General features: G+C 42.1%; 1 protein-coding gene across 1 annotated transcript in view; it reads right to left on the reverse strand.

Moving 5' to 3' along the window:
• The window catches only part of ADARB1 (adenosine deaminase RNA specific B1), a 40824-nt gene extending 15121 nt beyond the window's left edge, over positions 1 to 25703 (reverse strand). The window contains exons 1-5 of the mRNA XM_078609880.1: positions 25634 to 25703; positions 22508 to 23463; positions 10141 to 10255; positions 7470 to 7638; positions 960 to 1111 (exon numbers count right to left, since the gene is read on the reverse strand). Of these exons, the coding sequence (XP_078466006.1) occupies positions 960 to 1111; positions 7470 to 7638; positions 10141 to 10255; positions 22508 to 23463; positions 25634 to 25637 (1396 nt within the window). The 5' untranslated portion in view covers positions 25638 to 25703. The remainder of the gene's footprint in view (positions 1 to 959; positions 1112 to 7469; positions 7639 to 10140; positions 10256 to 22507; positions 23464 to 25633) is intronic.
• Positions 25704 to 27866: the final 2163 nt, after the last annotated feature.

Raw genomic sequence — 27866 nt, forward strand, 5'->3', positions numbered from 1 at the left:
GTGACATTGCGGACTGTGTAGCCACGTTTTTCTACAAGTAACATCCCAAGGATGAACAAGCTACAGAAATGTATCATCTAAATTCATAACAGGGTAGATATTTCATACCCTAAATTGTAGGCTTTTTTCAGAAGACATGAATGTATTTGAAACATAATCCTGCTTACATCTAAAAATCTTACCCTATATATACAGGGTGTACAGATGTCTAAAATGTACTGTAGAAACAGGGTGTTTAAAAAGACCCAATTTCAAGCAGTGTATTTCACGATGGAAACATGTTACAATTACACGAAAAGTTGCAAACGGTTTAATGAGTTATCAAGTTTTACTAACCATTTTATAAATGCTCTATGTGCCCTCCACCTGCTGTGCGGACAACATCGAGACAATAGTTAAATTCGTCCCAAACGCCTCTCAAAGTGTATTCTTCCACTGAAGTCACCGCTGCCGTGATTCTGTTTTTGAGGTCATCCAAATTAGTCGCTAATGGTAGCACAAAAACACGGTCTTTTGTGCCACCATACTCTTTGACATTGGTGGATCAATTCCAAAACGCCGTTGAAACGCACGCTGCACCGCAATAACGGATTCAGTCTTCCTGAACTGCAGAATGCAAAAGGCCTTGTATTACGAGGTCACCATCTTGCGAATGACTGAGGCTAGAGGCTGTTTGTGCGCTGAGAGAGGCATCTCACGGTAATCATTTGAAACTCTATGCCCCGCCCTTTCAAGTGGTAAGAGTTTCATTCATGGGTGGTTCGTGGTTGCAGAGATATAGCGATTTCAAATCGGGTCCATCTTTTTCAAACACTCTGCATATTCACGTGTCAAGTCAGTAGTTTCAGGATAAAATTTCTGACGGGAATCCACAGCAAGAATAGAATATTATTTGCCTATGAAATAGGAATTGGGGTCACGTAAGTGATATCCGATGCTTAAAAAACCTGAGCTCTTACCATCCATGCTGGCTTCATGGGGAGAAAAGATGCGAGCATCTCCGCAGGGTGATGTGCTGATGTAGAGGTGAAACTGGATGTCTTCCTTCAGCTTGAAGCCTCCCTGCTCCAATGCTACAAATATGGACGTATGCTTATCCTCTTCCTTGCTACTGTTGAAGTGAAACAAATGCATTTCACGCATGTTATACGTGCAAAAAATATATATGTACAGCAATACCCAGTGTTACATATTTGACTCGGACAAATCACATATGTTCATTTGATTCCTTTGTCGCCAATGTAATGTCAAATGCCACGCTTTATTTTCTAAAATATGCCACGTGTGGTGAAGCAGAGTGTATCCAGTGCATATGATGCATGCTGTGCATGGATCACGGAGCGCTGGGACTACAGTATTCTGTGAGCCTTTTTGGGCAATGAAATGTGGTGTAGGAATCAGGAGAACAAATAGCCTCCTGGCTACCTGTGTGGAGTTTGAGTGATCTCCCTTCTCACGGAAGAGATGTTTCTGAAGGTACTGTGTTTGTTCCATATTGAGAGTGAGGAAATAAACAGTAATCTTCCAGACTTTCCAACCAATACCTCCTGAAGATGAGTCACTGAAGTCAGTGAGGTGTTCCTGCATGTATAATGCAATGCAATTACTGTGGATTATAATATACACTGCAACCACCATCCAGCAGGCTGACAAAACATTCCTGCGGTGGAAACTGGTAGGAACGTTGGGTTGCTCGGTCAATGGCCAGGGTCAATGGCGGCGTGGTGTATTCCGCAAATATGCCCGACTGTGAGGATGTGCACAAGCCGGCGTGAGTAGGTTAAACGTTGAGTTTTATAAGGGCACCACGGGGTGACCAGCCCCTCCCCACCCAGCCCCTCCCCACCCAGCCCCTCCCCACCCTCCCCACCCAGCCCCTCTCCACCCTCCCCTCCCCACCCAGCCCCACCCTCCCCACCCAGCCCCTCCCCACCCTCCCCACCCAGCCCCTCCCTCCCCACCCAGCCCCTCCCTGCACGACGGACGGACACAATAATCCCCTGTGGGCTGGTGGAGCCAGTGGGTTCCTACCAGTATTTGCTACACATATCTACATACAGTACAGCATACATATGATATTACATGCTGTGAATACACACTCCATTCTACACAAGTTTGGAAAGCCATCGAACAAAGACAGTCACTGCATCGAGCGCTTTCAATGTGCTTCTGCGGCCGCCTGGAACGATGTTCCTTTCAATATTAGAAAGCCACCTAAGCTATATACACGTTTAAATCATCTAGATTGCAAAACTAATTTCTTTAGAACAGTTTTTTTTTGTGTTTAGTTTGTTGTCCCCCCCCCGCACCTCCGATTAGCACGGTTAGCTACGTACTGTGCAAAAGAAGTTCTACATATGTTACGTTACAATAGTCACATATGAAATGGTGAATACATTTATGTTACTTGCATTAAGATAAAATATTCGTTCATTATTATGCAATGTATTATATAGATATTATTTTGCGATTGTTCTTATCATTAGACTGTCACAGGAATGTGGAATTCGTAAAACTGGCCAAAGACCACCAAAAGAGACAGAGACACGCTTGTTTGGTCATCTCCGATAGCTCACTGTTGTGGCAATGGAATCGAATTATATCGGCTTGCAAAGCCCCGACAACCTCACTCTTGCAACAAAAAAAAACACAACCAAAGCGCAAGAGCAGAGCACTCATCAGCGTTGCATAGAGCTATGTTTAGACTGAGCAGCCGCAGGTGTGAAGAAGGAAACCCACAATACTTCAAAACAATCTCAAACAAGACATTGCTTAGCAACAAGGCACTGTTTGCTTTACGAACTATGCTGTCAAAGCTCTTATCCAGCTCCACCGAGATCCCGAGCTGGAATTCCACAGCTCTCACGAAAGATAAAACCAGGTTCTCATGTGTAAGGAGTGTTATGGTATCGGCTTGTCACGAACAACTGCATGTGAACACACACATGACAAAGATCCCTGTTTATCCTTACATAAAGTATTGGCGAGTGCCGTTTGCAAGCACTAAGTAATGACAGCAGAACAAGAACGTCGATTGTGAGGCCTCCACTATGCCCAGCTGCCTTTGTCTCATCAGTGCTGTTCGCTCATTGTTCAGGCTACACTTTTAAGGCTGAGCTGACCTAGGAGAAGCCCAATGCAAGATCAAATACCAGGTGTGCCTGATCGCATATGCCAGGATGTTGTTAATGTTCTATGCATCGCAAGTAAATATTAAGAACATATTAATTTGGTTTCATACTTAACTTGGTCAAGCAAACACTCCAACATCGCCATCGAAAAACTGCAACCCACACTCACTCATCAACACAGTCAGCTGCTTGTTCTATGACAGATCCTTGATGGATAACACGAACGGCGCTGCCATACCATTCCCAAGTTATTCCACAACGTCAAGAATTGTTATTTTACTGCCTGAGAATGCACAATTGGAAATTGCCGTGTTGATGTATAAATATTGGTTTAACATTGGCTGCAGAATGTAAAAACCGACCAACTTTCAGTGGCTGACAAAGACTGAAGCTGATCCATTCTCAGCTCTATGGAAAGGGGAACTTAAAGGTCTTCGCAATTACTGAAAGGAAAAAAAAACGAAGTATGGAACAATGAAAAGCAAATGTTCTGACACTAGTATAAATTCGACGTCTTTGGCACAACATATGCTGGTGTTTGCCTTGTGCAGACGTGAGATTAATCACCTCACACTACATCCAAAGAGAAACGGAACAAATACAACATCAAAGTCAAGGATCCCCCGTGTAGCCCTATACGAACACCCAATGAAGGCCGGCACGGCACACGAGGGGGTGGGTGGCCAGCACCACGCCCGACCGCCTTTGTATCCCCAGTGGCGACGTTTAACACACAGCTCCAGGTAGCTCATTTTGAGGGCCCCAGGACCAGTTTCAGATATTCGCCACCGATGTTGCCCGTGGGCGGGAATCGAACTCGCCGTCGCCGGGTTCGTAGCCGCAGCCGCAGCGCTTAAACAAAACTCGACGCCAAGTCGTGAGTGGACAACACAAAAAGTTCCCAACTGCGCCTCGTCCACCGTGTGCTTGTGCGAGATTTCAACAACGCATTGTGCATTATTGCCAATTCGTGTTCGCACGCGTTTCATCGCCCAATCAGCAAAGTGCCGCGGTGATTGTTTTGCTGCGGGTCGTCGCAACGTGGCATCCCGTCAAAAGCGAGAACTGCCACCGGCAGTCAGGGCCGGATTAAGGCACGGGGGCTTTAGGGGTTGCAGCCCAGGGGCCTCCGCCAGCTGGAGGGCCCTCCAAAGATGAAGTGAAAAGTTATTTAATTTGTGAATGCTGATATTATTTGTTGTTAGCCGTGTAAAAAATAATTTAAAAATTATTAAACTTTGTTTTCTTTTCGATTTAAAGCTTTCGTGACTGCAGGGATTCATCTTCTTGGTTCTTTCGGTAAAGTCACGTAGAAGGGAAATAATTAAATAATAAAAAGAAAACATTATAAAATACAATTTCTATGTTTTATTTTTATTATTTTATTTTTTCCCTTCTACGTGACTTTAGCGAAAGAACCAAGAAGATAACTTTGTTTTCGTTTTGAAAATATTACTGGGTGCCTCACAGTACCTGTAGCCCAGAGGCCTACAAAATCTTAATCCGGCCCTGCCCGCATGTAGCACAGCGGATGGCAAAGGATGTGAGCTACCAACGCACCCAGGCACTTCACATTTGTATATTCACTTTGCACGCACACCATGCGCGCGACAACGCCTGCATCGCATTTGCATTTAAAGGAAAGCGTTCCATTAACAATGGCAAATGCGGCTGAAACGTTGCATGAAAGAAGCACTGCATTTGTCTGAGCGAGTGCGGTTTTATAGTCTGAAAAGGTATGGAAATTACTGGATTAATGTGACCGAACATATAAAGGAGTACAATCTCCACACACTGACTGCAACGTTGCATCCCTAAGCTATAACCAGATTGTAAATAAAGGAACGTGTAATTACTGCACATTCTGGTCAATGCTGAACTTTCAACTTGTAAATAAAACATCTTGAATTCTCTACAGTTAAGTAACAACACACAAATATCCAACATTGGTCAGGTGACACTGGAACAGGGAATTGGACTCACAATTGTAAGCCCACGACTGTACAACGAGGAGGTATTATGGGGTATGTAACTCGGCCTTAACTCATTCTGCTGTTGACAAAAGTACAAGAGTGAAAACCTCTTGAAGCCACACTCGAGTAAGCTGGAATGTTTCAGATGTGAAAGTAGAACATTGTTTGTAAAGCATTGAAGTCTACTGTATTGTTGGCGAGGGTAACTGTGTGTGGGTAAAAACATTGTCTGGTTGTCATGCGAGTCGAGACGATGTTCCCTGAAATATTACTTTCATCTCTGCTAATTGAGGCAGTTTGCGACCATACAGCATATCCCAATTATTCCGTGCATTCGTATGTATTTAGTGGAATGTAAAAACAAAATCTATGCGGTTTACCAATTTCAATTTACTCAGAAATTACCCAGTTGGGTAAAGCTACATCGCAACATCACTCACTGTTGTAAAATAACTAATGCAAACTATGTCGTTTTGCGATAGCCTTGCGATCTAAGAATGGAGCAAATACCCAGTGTATTATTTATATTTTACGTCATACAACACAAAATAGCACCCATCACCACCAAAATAACTGACTTCCAAACAACACCCAGTATCATATTTCCCGTTGAGAAAAAAAATCCAAGACTACTTTGATTTCTACAGAACACAATCCGTGCAAGAGAATTACACTTGCCAGTCTGGCGGGTATTCGTGTCCAAGTGCAAATCTGTTTCCATAGTTAGGGCGCAGCTCCCTGTCCTGTCGTAAATTTCCATCGTCAGACATTCTGCTGGGGTTAAAATGTCAGCTGGAGTGCATTGTTTTGGAATCCAGCAGCAGACGTCTCCTTCAGCGAGCGGAGAAGAAGGTTCATGGGGTGGGACTGTCAAGAAAGAACCGCCGGGGGAACACGATTTGAGGGTACAAAGCCAACCGTTAAAAACTTATCCCAAAATATGGTAAGACGTTATACACGCATCAATAGGGAGTTTGTGTGGAAACACCACTGTGGAGATGTCAAGCTCGATTCCAGATGTCCATTGATGATGCAATGGTGCAGGCAATAAATTTCATTTTAAGAATGTAAGTCCCGATTGCTGAAATGTATCATCCTAGGTGAGCCATACCAGTCCCGTAATGTAATTATTGAACACACAGGATTCATTGTGGATTCGTGCTGCAAAAGGGTATGGAGGACTCATCATCATCACCATCATCTCTACCATTTACAGCCCTGAGGCAGTGAACGAAATTCCATATTATACAGCCATTGTTAAATTGACATTTTAGCTTATCAATCCTGAAATATCAGAAAGGCTGAGTTGGAAATAAAACACATTTTGTGCATAATTGATTATGATTACATTTTAAAAGTATATATTTCACCGCAATAAGCGATTATACATGGGTTAAGAAACGCAGGCATACGGTAACATTCTGAGGCAGAGCCCAGAGACAACAACAAAGACGTTTTCTTTCATCATCGCAAGATACGCCGGATTCAAAACTCCCTCACTCAGACTGCCGCTGAAACAATCGCGCACGCCTACGTAACCTCCAGACTTGATTCTTGTGATTCTCTCATACATGCGCTCTTCCAGAGTCTCCCACTTCAGCGGATAAAACTTGTGCAAAACGTTACTTGCAAGGGTGCTGACCTCAAACCCATACACGTGACCACCATTACCGTCATTCTCCACTCTATAATCAAGCTTAGGATTGCACTTATTGTTTTCAAAGTTGGGGCAATTAGCCCCAGAAAATTATGGAGCGGGGGGGGAAGAATGCCCGGGCCCCTCCAGCCCCACCCCCTAATCCTGCTGAAGGATTGGCCCACATTATAATTTCCTATAGGCAAGATTTTTGTGTTTTCTCCTCCCAAACAAGGTCATGCTACAGGGTAGAACTACCATGGCCATGAATGGAGATTTAATTGTGCCGAGTCGTCCTTGTACGTATCCCCATTGAACTTGTGAGAATATGTTTTCCCCTTTTTCCTGGCAACAAAACAGGTGTTAAGATGTTCAAACATCAAACTGAAACCTTTTACAAGGAATCATGTCTGCATTAACCACAATGCTTGTGGTCAGAATGCAAACAAAAAACATGCTCTGATGAGAAATGTATTGTCTTTGAAACTGATTGGTCCATACCAGAGACAGCTATATTTCGAGTCTAGGCTAAAAAAAAAGCACATGACTGTTTATGATCCTTGACGAGACCAGCAAGGTATTGTGGTTCATTTGGGGCAACTACTTTGTGTGTAATGAGTGCGAATATGGCAATGTGAACGTAATTTCTTGCAGGCCACCATGTCTGCTTTTAGAGATGACGACGACGACAACGGCGATGATTGACGATGAGACACGTTGCTCGCTCACCTGAAGTGGAGCTCCAATTGGGTGTAGAGGTAGCGGAGCAGGGCACGCCGGGCCACGATCTCCGCGTGGCAGTCGTTGAGAGCCAGCCCACGGTCACTCATGTACTCGCCGTTTACGCACTTGGTTCCCGTCGCCACTGATATCACCTGCGCATCTTTAACGTCCAACCCTGCCACCGAGAATCACCGAAACAACACCGTGTTACGACCACGACCATGAGGAGAAATGTGATGTTGTTGTGCCGAGTTGGTTTGTTAAGCCAGAATGTGAACCGGCGAACGCTTCATACCCACGGTGATACAGGGGGACCGATATCGCGGATCCTATTATCTGCAGGTTTATCCGCAATTCTATTCCTATTATCCACGGGATATAAATTCACAGATAACCCGAGAATAATAGGAAGACTTTGCCACACGACTTATCTGCAGAAAAAGCACGAGTATTAAGGAGCAGCTTCGTTGTGCATTTAATATGGTCACAGATAATAGGAGTTACTCTTTGGTTCTTTCGGTAAAGTCACGTAGAAAGAAAATAAATTAAATAATAGAATACGCCGTTTCGATTGCAACACAAGCAACCGTCATCAGGAATAACTAAATTTGAAAGAGAGAGACAAAACACAAACATGGAGACAGACACACAAGCAGAGAAAGACAACACAGAGACACACAGAGAGAGACACACAACATAGACACACAGACAGACACACAAGCAGAGAGAGAGACAACACAGATACAGAGAGAGAGAGAGAGACACAACATCGACACACTCAAATCAAGTTTAGATAATAGGTCCCCTCTACTGTCATGTGCTCGAAAATGCCGATTCACATGCATCATATTCAAGGTATATTTGGTTATGATGGCGTGGCTATATATTTGAAAACATATTTACTAAGGTTGTATGAGCATTGTTTTGCCTGTGAAGGCCGCAAAATGAAATGTGATGTTGTGTAGGTGTTGGTGTTGAGGTTTCACAGCGTGAAATATTCATAAACACACGTGTTTGCCAAACATTTCACAAATGTGGTGTCTATATGTAAATACAATAATGGTCTCCCACAATAAATTCAGAATGTATTGACATATATTCATAATGTAAAGGAAAACTGCTCTCAGGTGACATATGTCATGATTGCGCCGTGTTATTCCTCAACGGCCTGGAAGTTTGGTATTGCACCATGAAGAAATGTGATTGCTACCGCGTACACAAAAATATAAACACAAATGTGAATTACATTAGTCTCATATAATTGTTTTTACAATTATAAAAAAATCCTAGCATCCATTAGGATTTCAATGAAAGCCAGTACATATCTCTATGATCGTAAATCAGTTGACACCAATGTGTGAGGTAAAATATTGAAAACTTATTTAGGACCGTATTGTAGAAATAAATAAGTCATGTGGTGGCCATTTGGATTGCGCTAAGCAGGGGGTCTCTGGCATCAGTTTGGGCAAGCTCAATATATTCTTAGACAAAAAAAAACACCGTTTGCATTGGACAACCTCAAGCGAGCAAATTGCCAAGTAACCGTTTCTTATTTGTGTGAAGAACTGAATATGAGCACACGATCAATGTACCACATTGTTCATAATAATGTCATCAAATTTCACAGTGTGTGTGAGTGTGTGTTTCTCGCCAGATAACAGCTGAATTGAAGGATGAATTGCCAGGTGATTGTAGCCGATATCAGCTCAATTTAGGACAAATTTGCTAGATTCCTTTACTGCATTGTGAGAGGAGGCAAATTATAAGTGTGTCCCTGTCAAAAAGAGAGAAATTTGGATATCTTGAACCTCATATCCAGTGGCGTATATACACGTTTGTCTCATAAAGGAACTGCTCAACAGGGGATAATTCTCAATAATGGAGGAGTTGTAGTACACTCTGATTGGCTACATACTGTGTGAAAGAAGTTCAACATACATACATACGGAGGTTTGCTCCCATAGGTAAAACACTCAGCAACGATTTGTCCAAACTTTAAATGCAGGACCTATCTGAAAAAAAAAGAGTCTTAAGACTCAGAAAGACTTCGATAAGACACATATGAGCCTTGTTCGATGCCTCATATGATGGCACATTTATGTATAAAATTATGGCGCGATACAGGCCTCAAGAAAATCTATCGGGTTTTTTTCTCCATCTGGGTGATAATTGCTCACTGGAAAAACGAGGGGTTGACTTGAATGAAAGGCAGTGGTCCATAAACATATGTTAACATTGAATATAGCGTCATTTTGTATTTTGATTTGCGTTTAGTTTGTTTCCTTCCCGTTCACCTCCGATTAGCACGGTTGGCTACGTACGGTACAAAACAAGTTCAACATACATAAATACGTGCAATACTGTGTGATAAATATGTTAAATTACTAATGATGACGATGCAACTACCTTTCAAACGGGTAAAACCACCGCTGCAAATATGTATGGCCCGAGCTATTTACTGTAATTCAGATTTAACAAAGTGCCAGAAAATGTGCGCACCAAATAACAAAACAATTTCCAGCTCAACAGCGTTGGGCAAATGACCGTGAAAAGGTAGTGGAACAGGGTCTTGAGTGAGCACCAGTTGTGGACTCCACACAACTGGCACGCAGCTGGCAGTGCGGTGCGGTGTCGTCGCGTCTTATCGTCATTGCTGGCGTGTGCACGGGTGTCGAACCGGCCGTCAGGACGATCCCAGCGAGCACTTTCCGTCGAGCGTGCGGCGACGTGAAGCCGTCGGTGAGATCTGAAAACTTCTGCTGCACAAGGGACGCGACCGTGTCTGCCAGCACCTGAGCGCAAAGCACACAAAGACAAAGATTCCCCCGTGTAGACTCAACAGACTGTCGGGGCAAGTGCTGTTGGCGAGCAGCAGCACCTGTGAAGGATACCAGCACTGTGGTACACGAGGGGGTAGGTCGCCAGCACCACGCCCGACCGCCTTTGTCTCCCAAGTGGTGATATTTACACAATGCACTCGGTACTGATTTGAGGCTGAGTCGACCTATGGGAGGCACAGGACCGGTTCTGATAATTCTCACTGGTGCTGGTGGCCGTGAGCGTCACAAAATGGGCTGCTTAGCCTGAGCTGTAAGTGTTCTGATATCAGCATTGTCTTTTGGCGTTGTTCTCTGGTCTGACGCTGGTGAGACGAGACCTAAAGAAGGCTCCTGTCTCTGGTATAGGCCAATCAGACAATGCATATTTACGTGTGGTTAATGCAGACTTGATTCCTTGCAAAAGGTTTATATTGGGTGTTTTGACATCTTAACACCTGTTTATTACTTTGATACTGGAAAAAAGGTCTCCAAATATACAATTATTTCTTTAACATGCTGCTATCAATCCATACGAAAGAAGAAGATCCTATTCATGGCCATACTGTGTCCTGTTTGCACGGTAGGATGTCCATCTGAAGGATTCTGGCAAACATATCTCTCACTGTTAGAAAATAAAAAATAACAGAAATCACTCAAAATCAAAGACCCTACCACCTTCAGGTCAGAGTTTTTTGGGTTATATTTGTTTCACATCAACGTTTATTTATTTGCTCTTGCCTTCCAGTTCACCATAATTTCCGGCTTTGAGAGGTTTTGCTTTATAGTGGTCTACATTCTCCCATGTCACGGAACTTTATATTTTGTTAATTTGTGAACTTCTTCTATCAGTCGATCATAATTGTTATTTTTATAGTTATTCTAGTATTAGTCTCCAAGCTCGTTACTAGTAGCCTATTCTAGTACACTAACCACCCCGGTTTACGTCGGGATGTGCTCCTGAAATGTGCTGCAGCGAACATCGAAACGACGTCGATCAAGGCTATTTTCCCAATCACCAAAATGCTGTACATGAATGATATATTTTACTCCACAGTACGGTACATTTTTTCATGCGATGGATACGAGCAAGGACGGACGACACCGCCAGCGGCGCGTGGAGCTTGAGGCGACGCAAATTTGGTAGCGGTGTTAATCATGTAACAACGTGCTTTGCGAAATTGCGTGAAAGGGGCAGACGTAAATCGGCGTATAACTCTATAATCATTCTATGACTCTAAAATCTGATCAATACTGCCAGAAAAGATCGACTGGCAAATTCTAATCAATTCCGTAGAATCACAGGTCGGATCGCCATTTGGTTAAGATCTGTTTCCATATATATACGAGCAGGGCCATGTGATAAAAAATGTATTTGTAAAAAAAAAACGCCCCTATTGTCCAACAATGCTTATCTATGGCCTGCCGTGTTTGGAAAATCTGATATACACTATATTAAAATAAAACAGCACTTGTCCAGGACGTCGATGGGAGTGGTGGAAATGCTTTGTTGAGCCTAGAAGAGACGCAGTCCAGGGATCGCGCCTTCAATATTTACACATCCGGATTGATGGTGTGCCAGAATACACTGGGAACTGCATGCTGTCTTGGTGTGGTCTGGGACTATTTTTGATTTGAAGCTTTCATGACTGCAGGAATCCATACTCTTTGGTTCTTTCGGTAAAGTCACGTAGGTATAAGATAAAATAGATCACGACGTTTCGGGCGCAACACAAGCGTCCAGAAATCTAAAATATACTTACTCAATAAACAAAATCTAAATGTTACATTTTTGTTCGAAGTCAAAAGTCTAAAATGTATTCGCACTCAATCACGGGGCTTGTATACGTTAATGAGGCCTGATCCCCAGATGAAAATTCCACATTACTATGCCAGGAGCAAGACTCAACCCAGAAAAGCTTTTCCCACCTGATGACGGATGCTTGTGTTGCGCCCAAAACGTCGTTATCTCTTTTATTTTATTTTCTACCTACGTGACTTTACCGAAAGAACCAAAGAGTATGGTCTGGGACTGTTTTTTTTGCTGTTGTTTTGCTGCCTTACCAAAGCCTGGGAATTGGTGTACTTATGCAATTTGAATTGATACACTATCTATTTGTACGTAAAAAAAAATTTAGTGATTTATTTTCCTATACTTTGCACTCCAACCGTTTTTTGTCTTGTTTGCTGTTGTAACTTTTTGACCCCCCCCCCCCACTGGACATCTGTGAAAAAGAGCTTCATAGCTCATCGGATTTCTCCAGCATAAATAAAGATCCTGTTTCTGGGGATGTATGGAGTGCCAACGCGTGTTTATTGTCTTAAATGGACAGACGCCTGCTCACATCTGAACCACATCTCACACGGGTAAGAGAGCAGAAGTCTCCATTTAATCGCAGACACTCCGAACATTTGTAAAACATTCATTTTGTGTATTCTTGGTTCTTTCGGTAAAGTCACGTAGAAGGGAAATAATCAAATAATAAAAATAAAACAATTAAATTCTCACGACGTTTCATCATCATCAGGTTTTTTTTAACACCTGATGATGATTGCTTGTGTTGCAATGGAAATGTCGTGAGAATTTAATTGTTTAATTTTTATTATTTTATTATTTCCCTTCTACGTGACTTTATCGAAAGAACCAAGAATATGAATCCCTGCAGTCACGAAAGCTTTAAATCGAAATTCATTTTGCGTTCAACCATATTTGAGTTGTTGTCTTTGGGCTCATCTATGACTTTCGATTGCAGATTACCACTCTCTTTATTTGTAACATGGTGCGCACATATCAGACTTTTATTTTATTTTTGAAAGACATGCGTGCAGTAGTCTGCACCGGGTTCTTTTGTTTAGATGCAGTGTGCATATTTGTGGCTCAGGCTCTGAAGTGCTCGTTATTTTGAGTAAGGTATAAAACTCCAAGTCTGGCAAGCTGTTGAAGACGTATCATCATACTAATAGGGTTTTTCCCCTTTTTTTCTGGCAACAAAACTGACACCTTTTGCAAGGAATCATGCTTACATTCACCACAATACTTGCAGTCAAATGCAAACAAAAAACAATACTCTGATAATTTATGCATTGTCTTTGAAAACAAGATGACGCCAAAAGGCATGCGCCTTTTGGCGTCATCTGGTCGAACACCATATGAGACTAGGCTCTAAAGAAAGCTGTCTCTGGTGTGGACCAATCAGTTTCAAAGACAATGCATACATTATCAGAGTATTGTTTTTTGTTTGCATTTGACTGCAAGTATTGTGGTTAATGTAAGCATGATTCCTTGCAAAAGGTGTCAGTTTTGTTGCCAGAAAAAAAGGGGAAAAACCCTATTAGTATATTTTGGTACTGGCAAAGGAGGTCCCATGATGACGTATCATCAATTACGCTGCCTATTCTTCAGAGATTGGAAATGGACAACAGCAATAAACATCCATTCAAGAATTCGCCGGCGTCAACAGGTTCGAACGCCTTAGTTAAATTGTAGTCTCATGAAAGTGATTATTATTTAAAAGCCATTTCAGCTTGCCTTGCATACTGTGTGTCTGTAAAACACATCTGGTGAGGGAAACAACATTGAGAGTGTATTATTAATTTTAATGACACCAACAGTGAAATGCTTAGTTTTTAAATAAGTTGTTCTCTGGCAGTCGAATCTCATACTGGGCCACCAGCAAACTATATTAAACCTGGCGTAAGTATAATGAATCTGTAGATAAATTATATTATTAACGTGGCAACAGAGGCTGCACCATTGATGATACCTCCCTCACAGTGAAAGTATCCAAAATATACTCTAAACAGAGGTCTTTGCAATGGTAAGAGCAAATTCTTTGTACATTTTAGATACTGCATTGGTTTATTTTGCCAGCAATGTGATGAAGGCTATGTTATTGTTACCCAGTACTGTAATTACAAACTGTAGGTATGAAGAAGAAATGGCAGATTACACTACACACTGCTTTGTAACAGGTTAAACAGTAAATGTACATCCAAAAGCCATGCATTTATGACTCAGGGAATCCAACCCAGATTCTCCAGTCTTGTGTAGGATGCACGCTCATCACACGAGCCCTCACTGGTTCCAGAAATCTAAAATATACTTACTCAATAAACAAAATCTAAATGTTACATTTTTGTTCGAAGTCAAAAGTCAAAAATGTATTTGCACTCAATCACGGGGCTTGTATCCATTAATGAGGCCTGATCCCCAGATGGAAATTCCACATTACTATGCCAGGAGCAAGACTCAACCTAGAGGGATGATGAGTCGGCCGCAATTGAGAGCAGGGTAAAGTGTGCACTTTGACAACAACAAAAAACCTCTTACAGAGATTCGATCACAGTTTACAGACATTTAAGTATGGCAATACCTTTGCACTTGGTGATAGAGTATGAGACACTAAATTCATCGTCATTATGTTGAGGCCCATCTTATAAAATATGCCACTTTCAGGCTTCACAGACCTCATCACATGAAGCTCCCACAAATACTTTCCCAGAGTTATTCATGAATTTCATCGAGTATAGATAACAATTCGTCTTTAGATAAATCTAATTCCACATGGAAGCGTGGGACAGTTTCCCAAAGACAAAGGAACTATGCTGAGTATTTTCGTCACTGCAAATTGAAGTCACATCAGACAGCAGACAAAGGTTGCTTTAATCGCCTCCTCTATGAGTATGAAACATGAATTTAAAGTCGGGACACATTCATACTAATTCCCATACTTACGTCAGCCATTACCCTCCAGAGCATAAAATGTTTGCTGACCACCAATCACAACATTCATTTACAGAGGTGCTGAGGGCATGTTACCGTGGAACACGGAAAGGGTGAGGGGTTTGGTAGGTGCAGACCTGCACCCGTCTTTTGCTTTGCTGCACCACCTTCATGGTCCCTCTTTGTAATATTTCAGCAGCATTCTGAATGAACTGAGGAATACATTTGCCACGCAGTCTTTTGTAATAAAACTCAAATGAATGGTTGCACGCTCCATCGCCGATGTTGATGCCAATGACTTAATCGTCAGGTGCAATCTCACTCAGATATGCTGTGTTAGAGTGGAATGAAGTGACTGTGTGCATTGAAATTGTCATTGAAAAGCATCAGTAATTACGCGGATAATTGGAAGACTTTACGGTGACTCCAATTTTATTTGACGTTCCCACCGATAACCCAATGGGGTAAGTAACTCATTCGATTATTCCCAGTAGCTCACATGTCATAAAACGGATTAATACAGTTCCCCCAGTTAATATAATTAAATGCTACGGTGATTATCAGTAATTGCCATTAGTTTAGACAATAATCATCCTAATATTATGAAGCAGTATAGGAAGTATTTATTAGACTGGTTGTAGACAGCATTTTAAAAAAAATTGTCGAGCCAACTATTGGCTAATTTACTGGAAACCAATCTGCTACAAAAATGCTGCTCATATGGAGAAGACTGAGTTTGACCATTGGAATGTAAAATTTCAAATTTATCCATTTGATTTGCTTTTGTCGTTTGGGTGGCCCAGATCACAGTTGCAAATGAGACTCCTATCCTGATCTATTGAGTTTTCATCCTTAGTTAAACAAAATTAAATGTGAACTTTAAAAGTTTTTGATGACTCACAGATGGAGATGAGCTCCAGGGCATTGCTAGTTTTGGTTTTTGATTCATCATTTGCTGTTGTGTCTGGTCACGTTCCTTACTTGTTGATAAATTCTGCTATATTGGAGGTTTCCAAGGAAAAAGCATTATCACACACATGTGCTCATACTGGACTGCACAGCGATGTGTTACTTAAAAGCTCCATCTATGGTCGTGTAGCACTTGTGCATGCTACACTCACAGCTGGTGCCTGTCTTCTGCTTAATAATTACCACGTGCATGCGGGGCTAAGGGGGAAAATGTAACACACTTTGAAATGCCAATTTGGGAAATTCCACTATATTTCTTGTATTATTTTACAATCAAACCAAACACCACTCTGTACAGAGACAACAGCGGTTGTCCTAGGATAGACTAGTCCCAGCCATAGCAAAGAAGCATTATCCACAGCGCACATGCCGTCAGCTACGCATGGCCGTTAATTTCTAGAGCGAGCAGCAAATGAACGATGGCTGGCCCACACATCACCACTTCGAATGCCAATATAGTTGCAGTTAACTTTGAGAATTTGGGCTATAACCCCTTTAACGCTAATGCTGTTCCCATTAAGCAGATTGCACTTCTAAATGCAGCCACAGGCCCTTCCGGGAGAGAGAAAGGATGTATCCACGAATGGATCAGTCACTCTATGCCTACTCTGCAGTGTATTGCACATCGATGTGTTGTGCGCCCATTTGTGTTAGGTCTGCACCCCCTCGAGTTTAACTTACCCAGGAATAGCCAAGACACAGCGGCAGAGGACCGCAGGTGATAAATTGGCCGCACATTGATGAGAAAGGCTTGCCTGAGCAATCCAATACTAGCAGAGCCCATGCACTGGCAATCTGCACCTGATGATGTGATTTTTACCACACAAGTGTAGCAGTGCGCGCTTGAATGATCAAATTACAGCACAGGCATCAGAGATGCAATCAACACCTTGCGGTGGGAAGCAGGAACCCTGCTGCTGCCCTGCCACCCATAAGATGTGAATCACGATTAAGTGGTGAGCACAACGGATCCTGCTCGAATTTGGACCTGGTATAAATCGTTACGATCGTTACTGGGTCAGCGGCTTTTGCACTGCACTTTGCTGGGTGGCGTGTCCGCCAATGGGCAATTTAAATTGAGTTGGTGGTTATTTTTCTACTGTGAGTCTGCAGCGTAATTACTGTAACAAATTGCCAAAGCGAGCTCTCTATCTGTACAAGAAATAAATACACGGCGTGCCATTTCTCCCAAGCAGAGGCCACCGAAAGAGAGGTATCACAACCCAAATGCCACCTTTGAAAAGTTGTACGCAAATACACGGTAGTGCATGGTGACTAATCTCCTCCGCACACCCTGGACACCCTTGCAAATGAGGGAGCCACGTTGGTGAGATGTTAACTCCCTTGCCTGGTATGCAGGAGGTCGTGGGTTCGATCCCGACCCTGACACCGCTGTATATTTGGAGTTTGCGTGTCTCTCTCCCCGTGGTCGTGTGGATTTTTCTCCGGGTCCTCCGGGTTTTCCCTCCATATTTAGAATCAACTTGCGTTTAGAGTATTTGGCTCCAATAAATTTCCACATGATAAGCCACTTCGTTGAGCTATCATTTGTGGGCAGGTCGCTTCTGCAAAAGAGCTATATAGCTCAGTGGGCCCTATTTAGTAAAATAAAACATAATTCATATTTTTTTATTTTATAGATGCTATATAAAGGCATTACACGATTTATGGGTCAGAGTAATGCGCGCTATTCACCTCGCTGCGTGCCCGCATCACCGGTTTTCTTCTTCCCAGTTCATACTTTATAACGGTTGCTAGCGTGTGCTCCAATTTGTCCGCATTTATTGTGTTATTTGCCATTTAATTCAAGCACCCCCTTCAAGATGAGTCGCAAGCGTAAATCAGCATTGCCGGCTATTACTCAGGCAAATAAATCTCGGCAAACTATGAGCCTGCGAACGAAGCGGGACATCATGAAGAAGGCACGGGAAAGGAAAACGCTTGGTAGAGATTGCGTGTTCCCTCAACTTAGCTGCATCAAGTGTGATAACTATTACCAACAATTCCCATAAGATCAAAAGCAGTAAAGTATTGTTATTAATGATGTTTTCATTGCTGTAAAGGGAAAGTAGACGACATGTATCATTCTTGCATTACGAGAACGTGTCCTTAATTTTTTTCTTTCAAATAATCGGAATTCTTTTTTCGATCGACGATTTTCCGATTTTACGGACCGTTTTTCAAAGAATAAATCCTAATCGTAAATTGAAGAATGCCTATATTAAGGAATTTTCTGGGTGAAATATTTTTAGAAAAATTATTTTAAAAAATAAGTTGTTCAGTTTAACACGGAGGCTTTCACGGCTAATATCATTCATAATACAGGGTTTTTGGGTTAGATCGCGTAAATATAAATGTGTTGTTAAATCCACCACCACCCGACACAGTCAATTAGTAAGGTTTGTCACGTAAACAAAACGTGCCAATTCGTTACTCGTACAGCACATCGGTGGCGGGTTTAATGACACATTTATATTTATGCGATATAACCCAAAAACCCTGTATAATTATGGAAGTTGTGCAGTGCTTGGCAAAGCTATTTTTTCTCAGGGTCCCTCGCCAGATTAAGTAGAGGGGGGACACTGAATTAAATAGTTCCCTTCAATTCTGTTGAAGTTGTGTTCAACAATCGTGTAACTTCAGGGCCACATTGTAGATATCTAAGCCACACTTTGCTCGGGTAAATTTATTTTAAGGATTATTTAAAACCTACCGCTGTCATATTTTACTGAACCTAATCCCTTCAAACATTATGGTCTACTTACTATGCAAAGTTGAGAAGCAGTATTCATTTCTCTTCAGAAAAAAATATTTGAAATACATTGCTTTGCGTTCGTTTTTCCTCTGTTAAAAAGATGCACTTTCAAAGCAATGGTGTTGTTTTGAAAGTGTCCGGCTCCTGTCATCCTTGGCTAGATTCCCTAAACTCCCTCCACTCCTTCCACTCCCTCCATGGTTTCCCACCATAGGCAGCTGTGTCGGATACAAGATCGCCTGCTGGCTGTGCCACGACCATGCCTCTACCCTCGGTCGTCCACCGCACCTCTCTTCAACTGCTGTCTCACTGCACCACAGGTCACAGTGGAAATCTCCACAGCAGAGCGACTCACAAGCTCCTCTCTACACCAGGGACCAGGGACGTCAATGGCGGGCCTCGTTTCTCTGTGGCAGCTCCCCGCCGTCTGGAACGCCATCTCGCTGCACATTCGCAGCAGCATTCAATCTGCGCTAATTTTAAGAGATGCTAAAAGGCCCTCAACTCTTTCTCTCCTGGATTTCGAGTGAAGAATGAGCTTGGCGATGTGCCTCTGAGTCACAGCCATTTACGTCTGTGAAATATTGTTCACGTTACAAATTGCATTAGAATTCTGAAATATAAAGGAGCTTAAATGGCAAGGACATCTGGTTGCAGTCATTTTTATTAAAGGTATCAAATAATATCTTAGTAGACTGCATTTCAAAACCACAATGCTGGTAACCACAGTAAAACTAAAGTAAAACAGAGTAAATTCATGGTCATGAATTTACAACACTTGCATAATATGTCATGTCCCAACCAACTGGACCATAGCATTCAAACCCCACTATTGCTGAAGCCCACAGTGAGACCACATGCTGTGCTAAATAAATAAATATAATCCTTCCAAAATGCATTATTCCATCATCACTGTTCGTCTCCATCTGCATCCATGGTGTTGAAATGCAACGTGAAAGATTAAAACTGGGATAGAGTGATCCACTGTCACGTTTAGCAACAAAGCTAGCTCCCACAGTGTCCTTGTGCTGTGTTTTGTTGGCTGATCTGCAGACAATTCTCAAGCTCAGCAGAAAATGAATGAACACTATCAAAGGAAATTTAAGAGGTGGACTGAGACCTCCTGAAGTTCAAAATCAGTATACAATACAACCTTAGCCTGCCAGACACAGGATGGCCAGATTTTGCATTTAACCGCACAAATTGCAACTCATAATAAAAAAGTAGTTTTTAAAAATGTACACGATTTTAAATGCAAGAACAGAATACATAAAATGTAATGTCGACTAATGTACAAAAACTTTAGGTGAACTTAAATATTGCACACGTGAATTAGAAATATAAATGACTTAAAAAAGGGGCAATTAAATATTGCACAAAACCGTTATGTTTTGGCTGAGTCGGTTGCTGGCAATAAGTATCAGTTGATAAGAGTTGTTTTGGGTTACATCGCGTAAATATATAAATATATCGTTAAACCCACCATCACCCGACACAGCCAACTAGCAAGGGTTGTCACGTAAACAGAACATGCCAATTCGTCACTAGTACAGCACACCGGTGTGTTGGAGAGCCAAGCCACAACATTTACAACTGAGTACGATGTTTCGCCAGTAATTATAACTAGCTTCATCAGGCGACAGGCTCTATTATGGATGATACTGGTCGTGAAAGCCTACATGTTAAAGTATCACGTGACAGACAAATTAATAAACACAGTGGGAGAGCATTGATTCCATCATCAACCAACAGATGGCCTATTCGTTGATACTTCAATTGCTCACGCAATGCTGGTGACCATCATAGAGGTTGAAACTGGTACAGGATTTACGTTATTTAAACAAATACTGAGACATCGCCATAATGCAGGGGGTTTTGGGGGGGTTACATCGCGTAAATATATAAATGTGTCGTTAAAGCCACCATCACCCAACACAACAATTTCTTAAGGTTTGTCACGTAAACAGAACATGCCAATTCGTTACTAGTACAGCACACATATTGATCTCGAAAGCCTACGTGTTAAATAGAGAAAAAGCATTTTTCTGGAAGGGCCTGTTTGCCCGGAAGGCCCATTTCTCAATGAAGCCTCAGTGTTATTTATTTTGGTGAAGTAAACAATGTTGGTGTACCTGAAGTCAACGCCTCATTGCGTAATTAATTACACCTACACTTCCACACAACCCGCCTAGACAGCACGTGATGATATTGTACCGGTTCGCTGTTCGGTACTCTGCTGTTCTTGACTTGGGCCTCACCATGTCGGTAGATAACGCTTGCCTAGAACACCTGCCATACCAGCAGCCTTTATTGCTGGGTTGCTGATGGGCCCCAGAGAAGTGGAACCCCCCTGTAAAGCGTGCCTTATTAGAATTTCTGCTGCTGGAACAGATTGGTCCAGAAAACAAAGACACCAGCATTAACGGGAAGCTGCATCTCATTAGTGTCTCTGTTTAGGCATCTAAATTCATGAATTCTGAATGACAAGCGTGTTATTTCATTTCTATGAAATATATTCGGCCTGGATGCCTTCAGGGTTTCTTGTATTTTTGCTTTAAAATAATTCACATGATCGCCGATAAGTACCCGTTTGAATCATGCTTATGTGGAAACTTAGACAATTACTGTTTAACACGTAGGCATTCCGAACCAATGTCATCCATAATATAGTTTTTTTTGGGTTAAATTGCGTAAATATATAAATGTGTCGTTAAACCCATCACCACCCGACACAGCAAATTTAGTAAGGTTTGTCACGTAAACAGAACATGCCAATTCGTTAATAGTACAGTATGTTGGAGAGCAAAGCCACAACATTTACAATCTGGCTGTCATCTTCTTGGTTCTTTCAGTAAAGTCACGTAGAAGGAAAATAATAAAATAATAAAAATAAAACATTATAAAATAAAATGTTTTATTTTTATTATTTTATTATTTCCCTTCTACGTGACTTTACCGAAAGAACCAAGAAGATGAATCCCTGCAGTCACGAAAGCTCTAAATCTAAATCTGGATGTCGCCTGATGAAGCTAGTTTTAATTACTGGCATAACGTCGTACTCAGATTGTAAATGTTGTGGTTTTGCTCTACAACATACTGTACTAGTAACGAATTGGCATGTTCTGTTTACGTGACAAACCTTGCTGATTGGCTGTGTCGGATGGTGGCAGGTTTAACGACACTTTTATATATTTACGCGATCTAACCCCTCTAAAAATAAAACCTGTATTAGCCAATTGTTGTATGCCAGAAAACATTGTTTACTTCACAAATACACAAATAAATGTGGTGTTTTTAAATTAGCATCATCACATTTAATCTGCGATTATAAATGTAATAAAGCATACTCGTATTCAGCACATAATCTCTTGTAGGTTGATAAATGGTTACCACTCAGAGGGAATCATGGTTGTTTGATGGAAAAACCAGCCACGGCCATGTGAATGGAGAATTTCCATGACCCGTCAGGGCCGGCAATAGAGGCCACAGTCTTCCCAATTGTGCATTGAGCTTGGGAGATGCTTCAACCCGACTGAAACAATTGCCCATGCATAAAAAAATAATATAAGAAATATATAACAAAGAACATAGCATCTAATTACAAAAATATTGTATGCAATTGTACAAGAAAAGTCCGTTAAAGGGGTTACATAAAAAAAACTATACTAGCTATGGAAATTTAACATGCAAAAAAATAGAGCTGAAGAAAAATTAAGGTTTTGGTGGCGTGGAAGCAAAGTAGACGGCACAATTCATGGCAGCTCCGAATTTGATATCCCACCTGTGGCAGGTGCAGCTGCAGGCCCTCACTTGGGATGGGCTGGCGACCGGGGGTTGCATCCAGCTGCAGATGAAATATGCCCTGAAGCACAGCCTGCGCTGCTCGAGCCTTCGCCAGCTTCTTATTGCGACCAGATCCCTGAAACGTCTGCCCATCCACCGTCACAGCCATTACAAAGTTCCTGGCATGGCTCTCGCCGATTTCTGCGACAAAGTCAAACCTGAGCCCAGGTCGCATTTCATTGAGGATCATCAGCGGGTTTTTTCCGCACGAGAGAAGAGGGTAAGGTGGGTTGCTTGGCTGCTGGCCAGGCACGGCAGGAATGAGCGACGCCTCGCTTCTGCTTGCCTTCGCCTCGAAGCCGTTGAGTCCGAATGTAGACAAAAATGACTCGCTCTCGCTGGAGTCTTGAGAAAAAGAGTCACTCTCCCCAGGTAGGTCAAACTTGTTAAAGTTCATTCCCGGGACGTCGGCCAGGTCGGACGTGAAGTCGGTGATCGCTGCGGTGTTCTGACCCATGGCTATGTGGGCCTCGCAAGCGTTTGGAAACTGCACGAAGGAGCGCAGGGCCTTCTCGGCCGCCTGCAGCTTTGCCTTCTTCTTTGTGGAGCCCGAACCCTCGAATGTCTGACCATTCACCTCCACGGCCATGATGAAGATGGGCGCGTGCACAGGCCCCACCTGGTTCACCATCTTGTACTGAATGCCCGGCTTCACCTCGTTGAGCTGCATCAGGGCGTTCTTTGGCACAGCCGGCCCCGGCGCCCTCCTCCGTTTTTTCGGCCGAAAACGCGGGAACATAGAGCCATTGCTGCCCTCCTCCAGGGGCCTTTTGCGTTTCGTGGAGCCCCTGTTCGCGGGAATGCTGGCTATGGAGCACAGTCCGAGAGCGGGCTCCGTGATGGACATGTTGTTTCCGATGTGACGATTCTCTTTAACGTCGGTGCTGCAAGAGTCTGAAAAGGGATATTGTAACACGGACAAGCAAATGTGTGCATTCAAATAGCATAAAGACCACGATTGTATTATTTTAAAAAACACCAATTAAGAATAATAAATTTTGACACGTGCTAATACACTTGCAGCCATGTGATATTACTGCACACATTTTTAGGTCACGTGTTTAGGAAGCCACGCAGCTTCCCAAGTTGACAGTTGCTCACGATCTGGAATTCATTTCCACAAAATAGAAAAAAAGCAGACCTAATATGTATATTGGAACCGCTGTGGTATAACTGTAATTACATGGGAAATAGAAACCCTTTCTGGCAATAACTCAACACATTTCAAGACTGCCACAAAAGTAAGAACTAGATCATGGATGACATTCAGGCAATGGTCTTTCATCATTGCCGAGAAGGAGGGGCATTGCATTTGTTTCCCCTTTGAGGGCAGTCTTCCCGATTAATGCGTTGACTGCCAACGCAGAATCACAAAAAAAATTATTGCAATAATTCATGAACTTTGCTTTGACAGCTATGGAATGAAATGTTCTTGCCATTACATACTTCAAAGTCTGTGAAATAATTGCAAAGGCATTTTTATTTTATTATTGCATAATTATTCGTGGATTATATGATATACTGCAATGTGATATTTTTACGATAGCTTATATTCTATATACGTGTATCTGTAAAAAAAAAAAAGCGTACACATCAAGCATATAATATCGAACATCAGGTTAAATCGGTCATGGCTCTCTCTCAGGCAAACTGAACGGCGAGGGCAGGTTGACGTTGACCCATTACGGGGGTTTATTAGGTCGTTGTTGCAGAGAGGTGTTTAGGAGGTGCAACGTGGAGATAGAGGAGGAATGTGAGTGGTGTACTCAGTGGCTCATTGCTCGAGTGTAAACATACACACAGGCAAGTGGAGAACAAGATCTCTAGCATGAAATCATCGTCATCATCAACAATGACTAATCCACTGCTGGGTGAAGGCCTCCCCCCCCCCAGCCACTATGATCCCTCATCATCATGCACCACAAAAGTCCACCTAGCACCTATAAATGTGATGATTCTATCGCTCCATCTCCTGGATGGACGTGATTTCGGGCATGTTTCTCTCCTGCCACTCCGTCACTAGCCTTGACCATAGCCGAGATTGCCTCGAAGTCTCGTCCACCTGCAGTAACTGTGGTGTTATTGGTCACCACCCAATGCTATTTTACATTATGTACTGCAGAAAGTAGCGCAAAATGAGGTTCGTACATTTAGGCTGTTGTATCAAAGCCACGGCCAATAAGAGCCAATTAGATGTATGTCGGGGTATGTACGTGCATATAAAGTAATAGCAGCAAACACACCATTAAATATTTTCATGGGATGAATAAGTAGAACAAACAACAGAATAAGTAGCACACTTTGCACACGGTGTGCACGCACGATCGTGGAGTTTGCAATGCAAAAATAGATTTTGGATGCCATACATGGTGCATTCCACACTAAGCATGCACTCACAACTATGTTCTATGCATCACAGAACCTGTTAAAAGCCCCCAGAAGCGGGTGACTGCACTTGCAAAGGTAGCCGGTTGTTCATTCAATACATATCACGTTAGAGTTACTTGAGAAATATACTATTAAAGATACAATTAAAGCGTTTGCTGATATGCCCCTTCATAATATTTTACACTGGTACTGTGGTTCCTAACTGTCAAGTTGAAATTACGAAACTAACTGTGATCTTGGCGACCACGTGTCCATATTTCATACATATTTGTGCACACTGTTTAACAAATACCAACGGTGGTAGTTGACTGCTGGCTAAGACTTGCTGATGGAATTCCATGAGAGGCAGTTCACCGGATCTAACAGCAGATGAAAACACTTTCATGGCCAATATGGCCACCACCAACCAGCCTTTTCCTTCCTTTAGAAAGTGAGCATTTGTATTCCATTTATTTTTACGTCACCAATATAATTTAAGTACAGTATGTATGATATATATATCCATGTAGCATGCGTAAGAATTGATGAATTGCGAATAGAAAACTATGAACGTAATTATGGAGACTGGAGAAGTGCTTAATGAACCCCAACAGGAGAAAAATAAGAATAAATCACATGCAAACGCTGTGCATACTCCACACGTAAGTATAGTATCCAGGGTCGGCGAGATACTCACTCATATTCTCTTCATTCTCATCCACTCCAGTCACATTTGGTTGCGCTCTGAATTGACAAACAGCTGTGGTCCTTTCTGAAAGTGGGAAAAAAAGGACACGGATTTGTATTATTCAAGCTCTATTTCACATTCATCCCAGAGATACAGCTCCTTCCGGAAAAAAAGACACAAGACTCAGCCATTGTTATATCGTGATGAGTGAAACAGATGACACTAGACTGTAAAAAAGAATTTCAAGGAAAGGAATCTGCCGATTAGCCTACATACACCATTTAGGTTCCTCTGTGGTTTTCTTTCAGATTGCATTTGAACACACACACGCACACGTAGTGGCTATATAGGCAGAACGACCATTTACAAAACCTGCTTAAGTAGAGTTCCCATTCTAAAGTCAATGCCCCCACGACTTACAAAGCATAAAGTGGTGAGTTAAACATCTCAGCCCATCATTTCTCTTTGGGTTAATACAATCACGACCGTTTTGCGAGAAACTCCAGTCGTCCGATGGAAAGACCAAACCCACACCCCGAATTGGACTGTAAAATTGTCGCGTCCAAGCCAGCTCGTCGCAGCAAAAAAAAAGTTCCGACAACTTTCGTGATTTACCCCCCCACTTCCCCCAAAGGGGCCCCCTCTACCCCACCCTTAAGATACAATAACATTTCAGTTCTGCACAGCGCACTTAACAAATTAAAAGTAGTAATCTTTGGGTGCTGTACAAGGTGACCAGGGTGAGTATAACGCTTTAGCTAAATATAAAAAAAGTTTCATAAAGATATGCTCACGCAAAAAAAATAATTGCGTGGAAGAATCGAATGGTAAACCTAATGGTACATATAAGGGGTTATTTAAACAACAATTTTAAGTGATGAACTGACAGAGAGAGTTAGTTTGTGAAGAATTGTTATGTATATATGGGGATGCATTTATGCACCAATGTGTGGGTGCTGTGCTTTGTTTTTATTTTGACTTTATCAACACCGTGACCTCGGTTTCAGCTCTGCATTGGTGTCTAATTTGCATCTCTGTGAAAGGTGTCAAGCCTATCGATAAATATAACTCCCTAAAACTTGTATAATACTAGCAGTGCAAGTTTACAGCTACTTTTCAAACACATCTTATTCAGGAAATGTAAAAAATGTGTTGATGTTTTTTTTTCCATCACTGAATATAAAATAAACAACACAACACGTTTACTTTTCATGGACGGTCTCGTAAAAAAAGTGTTTTTTGAGGTGGCACAATGGAAATTGGAATTGCATAACAGCTCAAGGTGTCAACTATGATAGCCCCTTTTCTTGATAAGCCAAATGTAATGCAGCACAAGTCAATAATGTTTGACAAGGACATAATCCAAGTTCTCAAGGGAAGTGGAATTTCATCTATTGGCTGACCTTTGAACTTTAAACATTCATAGTTTCTTCATCCAGATTTGACTTTATTGCTGAGTCTCATCAGAAAGCTCTGTCCTTATAAAACAATGACAATTTATGTTATGGACAGGAAATAAACAATAGTACTGATGGGACTCAGAGACGCAGTGAATTATAATGGGTTGCCGCGTTTAAACAAATTAATCTGGGAAATATAAATCAGGAAGGCCGCAGATCATTTAATGAATTAAATGCTTTTGTGCGATTGAAAAGAGTCTTATTAAACCTCTTCATAAATATCACTACAAAAAAGCGAATTCACTCTCCACTCGGCTTCCCCTCGTCCCACGTGTATTATTTGCCTACGTAGTATCTACTGTGACGCCCATACAGGTGCTATTGTACAGCTATTTGAAGTCAAACTGCATTTTCTTCTCCTCAGTCTCCCAACTAAAAAAAAATCAGTTGGCATTCCACACAAGGGCGGTCACTGCAGAGGCGGTCACTGCATCGCCAACTTTTAGATGCGCTTCTGTGTCCATCTGGAACGCTCTTCCTTCCAATATTAGGAAGCCACTGGAGCTATGCACTTTCAAATCTCGACTCAAAACTCATTTATGTAGAACTTCTATTTTGTGTTTTTTTGTTGTCCTTTCCCTGCACCTACGTACGGTGCGAGAGAAGTTCAACGTGCAAACACAAGCCACACTGTCCAACAAATCTGACGACCAACACCACCTCGAGAGGTCTTTATCTAGCAGTATGTTGAAAAATAGCTATAAACGAAACGCACCATATATGTTATGTTATAAGTTCGAGTTAATACTGGTGGTCATGGCTTATTTTAAGTCTGTGCTCAT

Source organism: Lampetra planeri, chromosome 2 (assembly GCF_965212315.1).
Source record: "Lampetra planeri chromosome 2, kcLamPlan1.2.h2, whole genome shotgun sequence".
NCBI classification, from domain to species: domain Eukaryota; kingdom Metazoa; phylum Chordata; class Hyperoartia; order Petromyzontiformes; family Petromyzontidae; genus Lampetra; species Lampetra planeri.